Here is a 14,057-nt window from a genome sequence, read left to right as displayed (position 1 = left end):
CCTGTTCTGCTTCCCTCATGGTCCCTGTATTTTAATGTAAGACACTAAAAAGAAGCGTTTTGAACAGAAATGTATTTTGCAACTAAAAAGAAATATTAAATTGTACTGTTCCATGTCTACCTGCTTAACAAACTATATTCTGAAAAGACAGAGTTCTCATATGTAACTATATGAAATGGAATCACATGATCTTCTGAGGTTATGACATTTTCAGATAATCATACACTCTTTGTCCATGCATCATACTATGTCTCATACAGCTGAGACTGACTGAGAGGCAGTAGGCGGCAAGCAGAGCACATGCTGAGCGGCTTATAATGAGGTCAGTTTCAAGAATGCTATAAAGATCTTCATTAGACAAATATGGCATCTTATATCCCTTTAAAGAATACTTGTTTCTGTAATTTCTCAATCTAATCCCTTTCTCCCCTTGCCCAAAGTAAGCAATTTTTGAAACAAACATGGGATGATACTGGAAATGTCATCTCTTTCCATTGCAAAATATTAATCACACCTGGAACACTAAATCCTGTAGTGTACTGAATACAAAAGACCCTCAGAACCTATAATCTGAAAGAAAAGCAAGCTCTAAGGTTTGTTTTACAGTAACAGTTACAGTTCAAGGCTCAGTTCAACTCTCAGTAACTTTTGTTTATAATCTGTCATGAGAATGTACTCTAGGAGGCAGTCATTTAATAGTCACACTACAATGTATTCACACTAGCGTGCATGAATTACATAATGCAAATGTATTTGTTATTATGGGTACTATATCTATACATGTGCTCTCCATATACTGTATTTGCTGTACCGGTAAAAAAAATTAATTATTATTCAAGCACAAAAATCAAATGATTATTTTCTAGAGAAATCCTATAAAGTAAAAACTTTCTGGAGATGTCACTTTGTCTTACATTAATTTAACCAATTGGAAAATTGATAAGGTAGCCATAACAAGGATTGATAAGGACTATATTTTATTACCCCGGTAAATGCAACCAAAAATAAAATTAGATGAAAAGTACGTATTACTGCTGCTAAATCAACTCATTTGTACTAATATAAATCTCTTTTCTCTCATCTTTTAAAAAGATGTCATGGATGTAGTGCTTTGAATGAAAGCCATCCTGTTGATGTCCAGTAGAGACAAACATGACATCATGAAATTGGATGGGGTAGACTGTGGCGTGTGCTCACACATTGCTGTGGACTTGTCAGTGTTCTGTGATTAACGCTTGAGGGCCTCTTAGCCGCCACGCAAGGGTTCTTGTAACTCCAACCTGAATGCTGACCCAGAAGGCAAAAGCTTTAAGGCACTGATTCAGGGAAGCAAAACGGTTAAGTGCTTTCCTGAAGAGGTGTCTTTTGAATCAGGGCCCAAGTGTACAGAACCTGAATGAGCCCCACTATCCCTACCGTATAGCAATTTTGTTCTTTTTTGGGGGATGACTCTGTTCTTTGTTGCTTATATTTTATCTGTTTAATCTTTTATGCCTTTCTATTTCTTGACTTTGACAATGATAATCTTCTTGGACTTACTGTGTTCTTTTGCTGCCTGTTGCAGAATTCTGTATATTTCTATAGCTATAGTGCTGGAGCTTTAAAGTCTTGTAGGGCAAGCCTACACTACAGCGCTACATCGGTGCAGCTGCACTGATGCAGCTTCACCACGGTATCGTGTCTGTTGAAGATGTGCTATGCTGACGGCACCTCGGCGAGAAGCATAAGCTATGTTGGCGGGAGAGTGTCTCCCGCCGACATAGTGCTGGTATGGACAGCGCAAAACTTGCATTGCTCAGGAGGAGGGACTTTTTCATACCTCTGAGTGACATAAATTAGATTGACTCAGGGCTAGTCTTCACTATGGAGAGATCAACACTGCTGCTATCGATGCAGCGGGTGTTGATTTAGCGAGTCTAGTGAAGACCTGCTAAATCGACAGCAGAGCACTCTTCGGTCAACCCCGGTACTCCAGCTCCCCAAGAAGATTAAGGTAAGTCGACCGGAGAGTGTCTCCCGTCGACGCAGCGCCGTGAAGGCATTGGGGTAAGTCGACCTAAGCTATGTTGACTCCAGCTACGTTATTCATGTAGCTGGAATAGCACAACTTAGGTCAACTTACCCCTGTAGTGAAGACAAGCCCTTAAGCGGTAATGTAGACCTGCCCTAAGAGTAGGGATCAGTTACAACTGGAACCTTTGGAAAAAAAGAAAATGACTTCTCTTTAATTTTTCTACTCTGAAGGCATTAGTTATAACATCTCACCCACTTAGTCCTCCACCCCGCTAGTCAACATACACATGAACTGTTCTCTTGCACAGGGCTTTGTACTCCTTTTAGTTTTTCCCAAATTCTTTATTTTCTATCCTTCACTTATGAAGGAACTGCTGGGGGGGACACACTAGGGGTCACTGTGGCTTCACTGGAGGGGTAGTGAGCAATATTCTCTAGTGGACCAAATTACTTTAGGAGCCCGATTACTCCAACTAGGTGCACATGACACCTATTGAAATCACACTGAGTCACACACATGTATTTGATAATCCAGTCCTAGAAGTTTAAGATGTAAAACTTCTCCACCAGCCTCATGCTAGAAGTGTGAACCCAAGAATGGTGATGTTATACCTCGCACCTTCTATGAGCATAGGCAAGAATTACAAGGAAGTAATTTTAGTTTAGATTTCAATGTAGTAATGGAATTTTAAAAGAATACATTTGAAGCTTTTTGTGAATGGTGTTAAAAATAGTGCATTTATTTCAAATTAGTCTCTGGACAAATAGAAACTATATTTTTGCTCACTTTATAATTTCAGTCTGGGATTATAATGACTTTTTGAAATCACTAAAAAAAACTTTAAAAAAATTGATGTAGCAAGTTTTTGGCATAGAGTAGAGGATTCTCCCCTGAGATTCATAAGCTAGAAATTACCATGTTTGGCAAGAGATAGAAAGGTCAACAGAGTCCAGTTGAAGCAAACCATTGTTTTAGCGTGCAGTCCTCTACACTGTAGATAATGCACTGATTCAGGCACTGTCTCCAAGGGAATACTTCTCAGTAGCAACCGTAAACTTAAGTTATTGAAATAACCTAGCATGAGATACCTTAGTATTTCCCACTAATTAACATTTATTTGACATGGGAACACAGCCTCCGCTGTTGCAATAATCCTCTTGGATTTAGGAAAATGTAGTTATCCAAATAGCCAAGAACTGTTTTAGCTCTTTATAGGATCAAACATTCCAAAAGTTCAAGTCTCAGGCGGAAGAGGGTACCCAGGCTTAGAAAAGCCAATGCGTGCTGCACTCTGCAGTTGTCAATTGCATGAATTTTGAGGTGCTGACACAGTATACTATAATATACAACACTTTATTGCCATTATATTAATACAGCACTGCAGGCAACAAGCAACAGGGAAAATTACAAGCACTTAAAAAAATCAAGAAAGGACCCTAGGAGAAGTAAGAAATTGTAAAGCACTAAGAAGGGGAAGTAAACTGATCATGCACCTGATGTTAGTGGCATTCTCAAATATCATGTGAATAGATAGGATGCTGGATACCTATGTTTCCGAGAGCTGTACATCCTGAAGAGCTTCTGTTTATTACTACAAAGCTTACTAGGAGTGAGGGGAAATAGAGGATTGTATTACTAAGCATTCCACTACTAGGAAAGGAGTTAGGTTTTCCATATAAGCCAAGACAGGTTCCAGATTACTGACAATTCTTTTTTCACAATGGTGGAGGCAAAGATAATAAACAAGGTAATCATTTAATTTTAAATCTGCTATGAGAAACAAATACAATATTGTATATGGAGATTCCAAAATATAATACATTTGAAAGAACCAATCAAAATGAGTAGAATAATAGGTCTTTTCTCGAACTCCTATGCAGGCAAAACTCCCATGGCCTGTAATAGAGAGTGTTGCTAGAGTAATGGATGGATGATCAGGCCCACAATTTAGTACTTCTATTTAAAAGGATAATAAAAAAACTACACTATTTGGGTGAAATTTACTTTCCTGCAGAGAGAATCATCCCAAGGCCTACGCACAACTTGAGGCTCCTGGAAGGTCTGAATATAGATAGGGCTTAAGTGAAATGTTCTGCACCGACCTTGTGCTGGTCCTCTGAATAGGGGTGAATTTCACTCATGATGAATAAATTGTTAAATATATATATGAATGCAGTGTATAGGAATTCAGATTTAAAATGGCTTGCAGAATTCAAACAATGATTTACAGAATAATCTATTTTACACCAAAGAAAATACTAGAAAAATACAGTCTAATTTTATAAAAGAGAAAAAACAAAACAGCACCTCTATATAATATTTAGAAATACTAAATATAAACTGTTGTGCATTTTGTTAGCAAAATTAATGTTCATGTATAGCTCAAAGGCTCAGTTCTATCCTCCAAACACAGAGTGACAACTTAGCCACACTCTGAAAGGTTCTAGGTCCAAATAGGAGTTAATGAATAAAAAATGTTATAATATGTCCAAAATTCATTTTTATAGGCAAGAAATTAAAATAATTTCCAGATAAATGGATAAACATTTCTTGTTTGTTTTATTAAAACAGAATTAAGAAGAAAAACCATGTTCACAAAGCAATTCAATGCACTGCGAATACAAACACATTTTAATATAAAGACACCTTTTATTTAGTTCACATAGCATCACATGCAAGTCACTAAGCATCACAGTAAAAAGAAGTTAAAGACTAGAAGATAGTTAATTCTAGAAAGTGCATTGCAGAACATTGCATTTACATATTTAATGCAAAAGACTACATTCATTACATATTTTTTAACTGATGTAAACATACAGCCATACAACACTGTAGGAACTATTAACAGCCACTGACAACACAATACTTAACTTCACTTAAAAAGGCAATGAATGGTCAGCAGGTTTACACTGAAGTCAAAGATATCAGTTAAAAATTAAAAATGATTGATAATCTTTAAAACTTTTCAATTGTATTTCTTTTTCCTTGGGAAAATTCAATTTTAACATGCTATTGTGTATAAGCTGTTGTAAAGTGTTTTAATGCCATGCAAAAAAGTGCATTTTGATTCCTACTCAATATACAGCAACAACAGAAAAGATTGGTTGAGATTTTCAAAGGGGATATGGCCACACATCTTCCATTAGTATTAATTCAATGAAAAGTCATTGAAGATATATGGTTAAATCCCCTAGACTACTTTAAAATATGAACCATTATCTTAATCATAGGATATACTATCATCTTGATGTTCAGGGATTTATATGAGTAATTTCTATTTATGGTAAAGGGAACTGTGTGTATAAAGGCTCACCTGTCAAGGTGGGAATTATTCCCTTCTCTTTTGTCTAAATCATTCTTTTTGAGAAAATAATGTAAGGGGATAAGGAATCATAGAATATCAGGGTTGGAAGGGACCTCAGGAGGTCATCTAGTCCAACCCCCTGCTCAAAGCAATGACCAATCACATCTACAAACAGCTTTTTATAAAATCTGAAATCAGTTTTTGAGCACTGTTGTTAAAAGAAAAAGGAAGTATGAATAGTATTTGAAAGTTTTGATCACGTGTTATACTGTTCAGTGTAAAATGAGTAAATTGGTAGCGGGCTCAATGAGGGAATATATTTATATATGAAAAGACACAAGTTTGACAACAATATCAAACTGGTTATATGTGAAAGACAGACTAAATAAAGTGGATGTAATGGATATCTTAGAATGGATCTAGGAACCTCAAGAGGTATGTGTGTAACGTTAATAGGAGTTACATGCACATCAAGAGAAGAATAAGAATACCGTAGCTTCAAAAGCGAGAAGGACAAGTGGCAAGTTGCAGGCCCACTAGGGAGATGTAAACAAGTTCACCTAACTTTCATGTTTTAGACGGTTGGGATGTCCAAACTCCGCAAATGTGGCTCCACAGCCTGTAAGTGTTACAGGACTGTAATATGTCCCATATGCAGCTGCACTTGTGGGCTGGTTTGGCTCTGGACTATATTTTATTTCTTTTAAAAAATGTTTTTGTGTGTCATGCAGGTGGTGAGATAAGCTCCACCATTCCTTCCTTGATCACTTTTGTACTGGAGAATTGACTCCTGAACACTAGTTTTTGGGATGGTGTAGTTCAGTGGTTCTCAACCTATTTACCATTGTGAGCCACATATGTGGCCTGCAATGTGTTATGTGGGCCACAGTCAATACTACCTCTATGGCCCTGAGGATGTCACATGGGCCACAACTCTGTGCTGATTGGGCCACAGGTTGAGAACCACTGGTGTAGTTACTCTTCCAGCCACCTGGCCCTTTTCTGACTCTGCTCTCTGGATCTGAGCTGTCAGTAAGGGGAAGAGCAGTATTTACAGGTTGTGTCTTCTGACTGACATACAACTAAGCCAGGGAAGATCCCTCCTTGGTGTTAGAAAGACGATGGATTCTCTGAAATTAGAAGGCCAGATTCAAAGACGCAGCTACAACCTCCACCAAAATCAATGGGAGTTGTGCCCATCTATCTTATGGCAGAATCTGGCGCACAGACTCTGAACTGGAGAGAATGCTTAAGTCATTATTCTGCAGTAACTAGAGCTGGGATCTTCCCTCAGAATAAGGGTGTGCTCTGTGGCTATGAAGATTAGTAGTCCCCTAGATTTTCCCGTGGGAAAACGGAGACAAAAAGGCAAATTTCTGCTAAATTAAGCTGCTAATGTAGGACAAATAAAAATGAGATTTCAGACAATAGTAATAAAAGTTTACAGAAATGATTTTCCAACTATTACAACTCCGTGTTAGCCAATCTATTTTGAACCTACTATACAAAAGACATTCAAAACCCCGTTATAAAATTTGGAGATTTAAAAATATATAACAAATAGAGAAACGACAAACCTGTTAGATGTTTCCCCTTGTTCTTTCCTTCAGGTGTCAGGGTATGGGGAGAAAAAACAACTTTGTTATGCAGATAGTAATTATTAATACTCAGTCACAGATGGTGTTAGATAAATGCTAAATTGTAAATGGATGTGTTAATTAAATTAATGTGAAATACACAGGTTATAGTGCAAGCACAAAACATTCAAGCAACATTCAGAACTACAATATTTCTGAAAAATAAACTTCTCAGTCACCTTAATACATGCATAACTTGCTGAATACATACCACTGCAGACTGAGTTGGCAAAGCACTTACTTAGGCAAAATGCATTGGTGACACATATATAACAGAAAGCTGTAGACTTTTTATTTGATAAAGTTATCTGCAGTAATGAAACATGTTTGATTTAATTAGGACTGTGATAGCACAGCAATGGATTTCTTTAAAATAATGATTATTAGGCTTTATTTTTCTTGGGCTATAATTGTATTCTAGACTATTTCAGATAGGATATAGCTTATTTATATAGCTTCATATTAATTCATGTATGCAAAAGTTGCCCTATACCTGGATATCTATTTGTCTCAAACAAAATTATTAAAATCAATATTTGTGAATTCTTTGATAACTTTTAATCTGAAAGCTACTTTTAGTTTGAAGTATTCAGGATGAATACTTGTGGTAATAGATCACTTATGGCTCAGTTCTTCTAAACTCTTTGAAATTCACAGATCAGCTTTCTGTAGTCAGCCAACCCTTTTTGGCTAAATTTATCTGGCACATAATCTCCTCTTTACGGTTGCGTGGGTGTTCATCACACGTTTGAGATGAACAGCTGGTCTCTTGCACTGGCCATAATAACAACAACAATAATAATACTTAGGACTTCTATTACACCTTTCATGCAAGGCTATCACTGTGTACCTTTCAAAGCTGTACTTAGTACTCTCCATTCCAAAGTATATGCCCCACATTTGGGGCAGTGACATACTGCCTTGTGTTAAATTTTTTCAGAGCTACGGAACAATCTTGGACCATTCCTCTTAAAGGGTGAATTTCTGCCAAAGCACTGAGAATTTTCATCCAGGTTATGACATCAGTGTACTCTCTATTGGCCAAATTCTTACATTAGAGGTACAATACATGGTTTTATTCTATTGATTACATGTGTGTATATCCGAAGACATAATATCCCCTAACTAAACTCTTAGTGTATCTGAAGTTATAACTAAAGGCTACATTCCCAAGAGGTGGAATGTCATAAAGTTCTTTGCCACTTTGGAAGCACAGATGTTTCTAAAGCCTCCTAGTACAATGTAGAATAATACTGCCCATGAGAATAAAGAGCAGTCACTGCATTTATTATATTGCCTATGCTCCCCTACAGAGGATTTGCCACTGGAAAAGTAAACATGCTGATTTAAAAAGATTAATAAGGATAACAAAGAGAAATTTAAATTTCTACTCAGAGAAATGTAGTTTATGTATAAAGCAATGTAATTAGAGAAACAGGAAATGCTTGTAGTGGATAAATGATTACATGAGCTTCCAAATACATCTGATTCTGGTCTCAAAAATTCTATGGGCCTGATCCACAGCTGGTGTGGCACAGCTCCATTGACTTAAGTGGAGCTAACCTGATTTACAGCAGTTGAGGAGCTGGTACATAATCCCAAATTCCAAGATCAAGGGTAGCTATTAGTTCTTCAGTCAATCAGTAAGCACCATTCGCTGAGTTATGAAGAAAGCATGTTGTGTGGAAACCAATAGGTATGAGCCCTATAAATAGTAACACGTCTTTACTACAGTAAATAGGATGAATTAGTGTGACTTGGAAATGGAGGCTCTGATTATCAATGTGTGTATTGCTTACAGTTAAAACATAGCTGGTACGGTGCATGGATACGAGTAAAATATTAACCTTCACAGCTGAGGGTTTGTGAGAAAATGCTTTGAATACTTTAGTGCAATAATATTTCATAGATAAATGGAAATGGATTCTATTTATCCTCACTGTGTCTGGAGTCTCTATAATACTGGCCAGATTTGTTAGTTGAGACCTTAATGAAAGGAATTAGTGAGAGAGAGAGAGAGAGAGAGACAAACCAAACAGAAATACTAATTTTCTATAAGCTTGAACAGACATCAAGAACAGCACCAGCTGCCATATTTGTACCTACTTTGTAGGGCTGCAGGTATGCAAGGCCTTCAAATGAGGCTTCCAGGTAGCAATGGAAACCGATTTCTCATCAGCCGCATAACTACGCCATACACACTACGTGCAGGATATATGATAAAAAGAAAAACAAGGCAAGAGGGAGCAGGGGATGAAACAAAAATTGAAAAGCAGATTAGTAAACCAATACAAGTCATGGCTTTTTTTTATCATTCATAGCACTGATACATGCCTGAGGGGTGGAAGAATACTTTCATAATATCGCCAGATGGCTGTCAGGTTTGTTCGGCTGGAATCAGTGGAATAAAACCGCCAAGCAGCCTGGTATGAGGAAACAATAGAAAAGCACAAAGGAACCAACAATATATGAAATGAAAATGCCACCATATTGATTATGGAAAGTCTGGACTTTGTTCAAACCAAGAACATTACCTGTTAGGCTGTCTAAATAAACATTAATACCAACAAAATCTAGCAAAAATTGCTAATCAGGACATGGTGAAATATGGCTAATAATCTCTGGGTAAATATCACAATACAGCCAGTAAACAGAAGGTGCATAGTAAGCAGTGCAGTGATTTATTTGTAAAAATCCCACAGGAGAAACTTTCACAAAGTTGCAGACTGAAGTAAGAAGGGTGTAAGAATTAGAGCTCACCAAATACTTTTTTTTTTTTTGGTTTGGGACCAAATTGAAAAATGAGGAAAAAATTGTTTCAGGTTCAAAAATTCATGTAGTTTTTTCAGTTTTTCTCACCAAAACAACCCCCCCCCCAGAATCATTCAACCTGATATTTTTTTTTTGGGGTGGGGGGCGAAGGGAATGTTTTGTTTTGGGTGTTTTTTAACCTTTAAAATGTTTTTAAACAAACCTAGTTAAATACAGAAATGAAACCTTGTTTCAAAATTAAAAGTCAAAATGTTTTGTTTTGAAAATATCAAAATGAACCATTGAGACTTTTTCCAATTTTTTTCATTTTTCATTCCGCTGAAACTATTTGCCCAATTCAATCCAAATGTGCAAATAGTTTGGTTTGATTTTTCACTGAAAAATATTCACCCAGCTCTAGTCATAATATAGTTTGCAAATGATAATGAAAACCAACCACAAAAAAATTAGAGGAAAGGTAGAATATTCTCCTTGGCTCAGGCATTTTTGACGATATAAAGCTACGAAACAAATAATTTGGTTGGTGGAAAGCAAATATACAGTATCAAAAGTATTTTCAACTTTTAGATTTATAATTGGACAAAAATGGTGAGCCAGATCTTCATCTGGTATAAGGTGTTGTAGTTAAATTGTAGCTATATTGGCTTCACCAACTAACACAAGCTGAGGATCTAGCCAGTTAGGTTAAAAGGTTTCCTGGACATTGTTCCATCATTTCCAATATGTACTGTCATGCCATACTAATATGGACCAGGTCTTCACTGACATCAATGGAGAGACACCAATTTACACCAGCTTAGAATCTATGTCTATATAGTCCTTTCAATGCCCTTTGCCTGGCCATATTTAGTACCAACTGGAGTGAAAGAATAGAAATATTAAGCCTGATTCTCCACTATTCTACATCCCAGCTAGTGATTTACATCTGTGTGAAGAGAATGCAAAATAGGTGTAACATGCTACCATTCTCCCTTGGTAGCATTTCACACCTGCTTTGCATATGTGTAAATTGCTACATCGGGGCATGACAGTGGAGTATCTGAATGCTAATTCCAATGCCATCACACTTGAAAAATCAGGGCTCTTGAAACTAACAACAGGTTTTGCAGTTATTCAGTTGCAGATGTGCATTTTTTATTGCTACTGAATGTGTGAAAAAATAAACAGAGCTTTTGAATACCTTATTATTAAGTCTGCGATTCTCTCAAGGAGGATGCGGAAGTCACGGCCATAAGAAGTGGGAGGACCATGACCCCCGGAAACCTGCCCTATTCTGGCACCCCTGACTTATATGCTGCAATCAAGTCACTTGTCAGTCTTCTTTTTGATAAACTAAACGAGACTGAGTCTCGTACTGTAAAGCATTATCTCCAGTGCTTGAATAATTTTTATGACTCTTTTCCTCATGCTCTGCAATTTATCAGTATCCTTGTTAAAATGTGGACACCAGAACTGGATGCATTATTCCAGTACCATTCTCACCATTACTGTATACAGAGGTAATATCCAAGGACCACATTATCCCTTTTTACTATAGCATCACACTGGGTTACTTGTTCACTAAGTCCTTTTCAGAGTCACTGCTTTCCGGGATACAGTCCCCATTCTACAGGTATGGCCTGCATTTATTCTTCATAGATGAATATTTGCATTTGGCTGCATTAAAACACATTTCGTTTGAATGGGCCTATTTTACCAAACTACGCTATATGACTTCCTCTTCCTCATCAATATTTACCACTCTGCCAACCTTTGTGTCATCCACTAATCTTATCTGCTGTAATTTTATATTTACGTCCAGATCATTGATGAAAATGTTGAATAGTGTCAGGCCTAGTGCTGATCCCTGTGGAACGGCTCTAGAAATATCCGCATTCTCCACTGACAACTACTTTTTGAGATCCGTCAGTTAGCCAGTTCTTAATCCATTTAACGGGTGCCTTATTGATACTGTACAGTGCTAATCCTTTAATTAGAATATCATTGTGTTAGGAGCAGCAGGTCCAGAACCTGAGCCTGCAGGCTCCCAGGACAGCAACTGTCCCTATGCCACCAGCTAGCAGCAGAAATACTTGGCAGGTCATGAGTCAGAGGCACCCACACACATAGGCACCGACTTTGTGTGTGCTCTGAGGCTCAACCACCCACGGATAAAAAAAATAGGGGGTGCTCAGCACCCATGGACTGTGCCCCACCTGTGCTGTGCCTCTTCCAGCCCCCACTCTGCCTCTTGCCCCAAGGTCTGCACCACTCACTCTTCTCTGTCCCCTCCCCCCTCACTCACCCTTCAGGCAGGAGGGGGCAGAAAGGAGTGAGCGGTGGGTGGGGGGGCCTCAGGGGAGGGGGCAGAGGAGTGGGTGGGAAGCACTCAGGGGAAGGGGCAGAGAGGAGCAAGTGGCAGGTAGGAGGGTCTTGGGGGTGGACAGAAGTCAGCGGTGGGCAGGCGGGGTCTCGGGGCAGAGAGGAGTGAGTGGTGCGCGGGGGAGGAGCCTTGGGGTGGGGGCAGAGAGGAGTGGACAGTAGGCACTCGGGGAGCGGGTGGAGCGGGCAAGGGAAGAGGCAGAGTGGGGTGGGGCCTTGGGGGAAGAGGCCGAGTGTGGAGGGAAAAGCTGGGGTGGACCTCCCACCGGGAAAAACAAAAGTCAACTCATGAGCCCACACACACCATATGACATGCAGCCCCTGGAGGTCCTGATTGACATAACGTTCCCTAAGCAAACTCTTAGTGTATCTGAAGTTATGACTAGGAGGCCCAGGTTCCTCTACCAGCCACTGCGGAAGAGGCACAGACCCGGCAATGGAGAGTGGACTGCCTGGGACAGTTTGCTTCTAAAGACTGATACACTGGAAGGGAGAAACATGCATAGTGACTTGGCTGGAGGGCTAAGTCATGAAGGAGCACCTGGCATTGCAGAGACAGGTGGACAGACCGCCAGAGGAGGGCGCAGCACCTGAAAGGAGCTAATCCCCAGAGCGGTAGGAGAAGGCGGTGAGTGGACCCCATGGCAGATGCTTACAAGCAAAATGCGGATCACTGGAGACAGCATGGCCCGGAATTCAAGGTAGGCCAGAAGGTTTGGCTCACAACCAAACATCTCCACACCAGACCACCCCATAAACTAGATCACTGATATCTTGGACCATTTCAGATCCGCCAACTAATTAACTCTGCCACCGTTAAACTCTGCCTGCCTAGGTGACTCAAAATACACCCTGTTTTCCAATCTCTCTTTTGAAGCCATTCACAGAATGGCCCATTTCTGGGCCGAACGCAACCACCTCTGCCACCCATTCATGTCCAGCACCATGAAGAACACCTAGTCCCGACCATACTGGATTCCAGGATCAAGCTGGGTACTTTGTGAACTGGGAGGCATATGGCCCCAAGGAGCAGTCCTGGGAACCAGCCCACCATGTACAAGCTCCCAACTTATAGAGGCTTTCCACAAAGGCAATCCCCAAAAAGCCTGGGCAGGTGATACTACAGATTTGCTCTTGGGCAGGGACGTGATTTTAAGAGCAGCAGGTCTAGAACCTAGGCTTGCAAATTCCCTGGGCAGCAACCATTTCCTTGCCACCATGTAACAGCTCTGGTAGTGAAAACACTCAGCAGGTCATGAGCCTCATGGACACACACACATCACAGGACATCCCCCCCCACAGAGGGAATGATTGGAAGGACATTCCCAATTGGTCCAGACATACTAAGTAACATCTGCTGGGGATGATTCAGTAAGTTTGTCTCTGCAATTATGTAGAGCCAACTGCTGCTACAGACCCTGCTTCCTCATCCTGCTTCTGCTCCCTGATTCCTGACCTTGGCTTTTCCTCCTGGCTCTGATACCAGGTTTCTGGGTAGGCGTGTCTTCTGCTTCTGATCCCTGGTTCCTGATCTTGGCTTTACTTCCTACCTCTGATATCTGGTTTCTGACTTGGCTTTGTCCCCTCCTTCTGACTCCTGGTTCCTGACTTAGCCTCCCCTCCTGATGCTGACCCCTAGCTCCTAACCTTAGATCCCTCCCGACTCCGATTCCTGATGTCTGACACTGATTCTAGCCACTAGGCTGTCCGTCCATGACCTGGCCCTGACACATCAGTACTAAGTCAGATGCCTTACAAAAGTTTAAGTATATTACTTCTATGCAGTTACCTTGATCAACCAAACTTGTAATCTCATCAAAGAATGCAATCAGAATGTATATATCTTGGAGAGTCTCACTCATCCTACAGCAGGTGCAAAAGGAATGACAAAGTACTTATTTATGCTGTCAATTAATAATTTATTAACTGCCTGAACATTCCAAAGATATCTTTGTCATCGTCTTGAGCT

The 14,057-nt window shown here is 39.7% G+C and overlaps 1 protein-coding gene across 1 annotated transcript in view; it reads right to left on the bottom strand.

Moving 5' to 3' along the window:
- The window catches only part of KCNQ5 (potassium voltage-gated channel subfamily Q member 5), a 536,412-nt gene that overhangs the window by 32,101 nt on the left and 490,254 nt on the right, over nt 1-14,057 (bottom strand). The window contains exons 8-9 of the mRNA XM_084623334.1: nt 9,062-9,156; nt 6,896-6,922 (exon numbers count right to left, since the gene is read on the bottom strand). Of these exons, the coding sequence (XP_084479460.1) occupies nt 6,896-6,922; nt 9,062-9,156 (122 nt within the window). The remainder of the gene's footprint in view (nt 1-6,895; nt 6,923-9,061; nt 9,157-14,057) is intronic.

The sequence above is a fragment of the Lepidochelys olivacea genome (genome assembly GCF_965140295.1).
Source record: "Lepidochelys olivacea isolate rLepOli2 genome assembly, chromosome: 3".
NCBI lineage: Eukaryota > Metazoa > Chordata > Testudines > Cheloniidae > Lepidochelys > Lepidochelys olivacea.
This window is presented reverse-complemented; position numbering and strand designations above follow the sequence as displayed.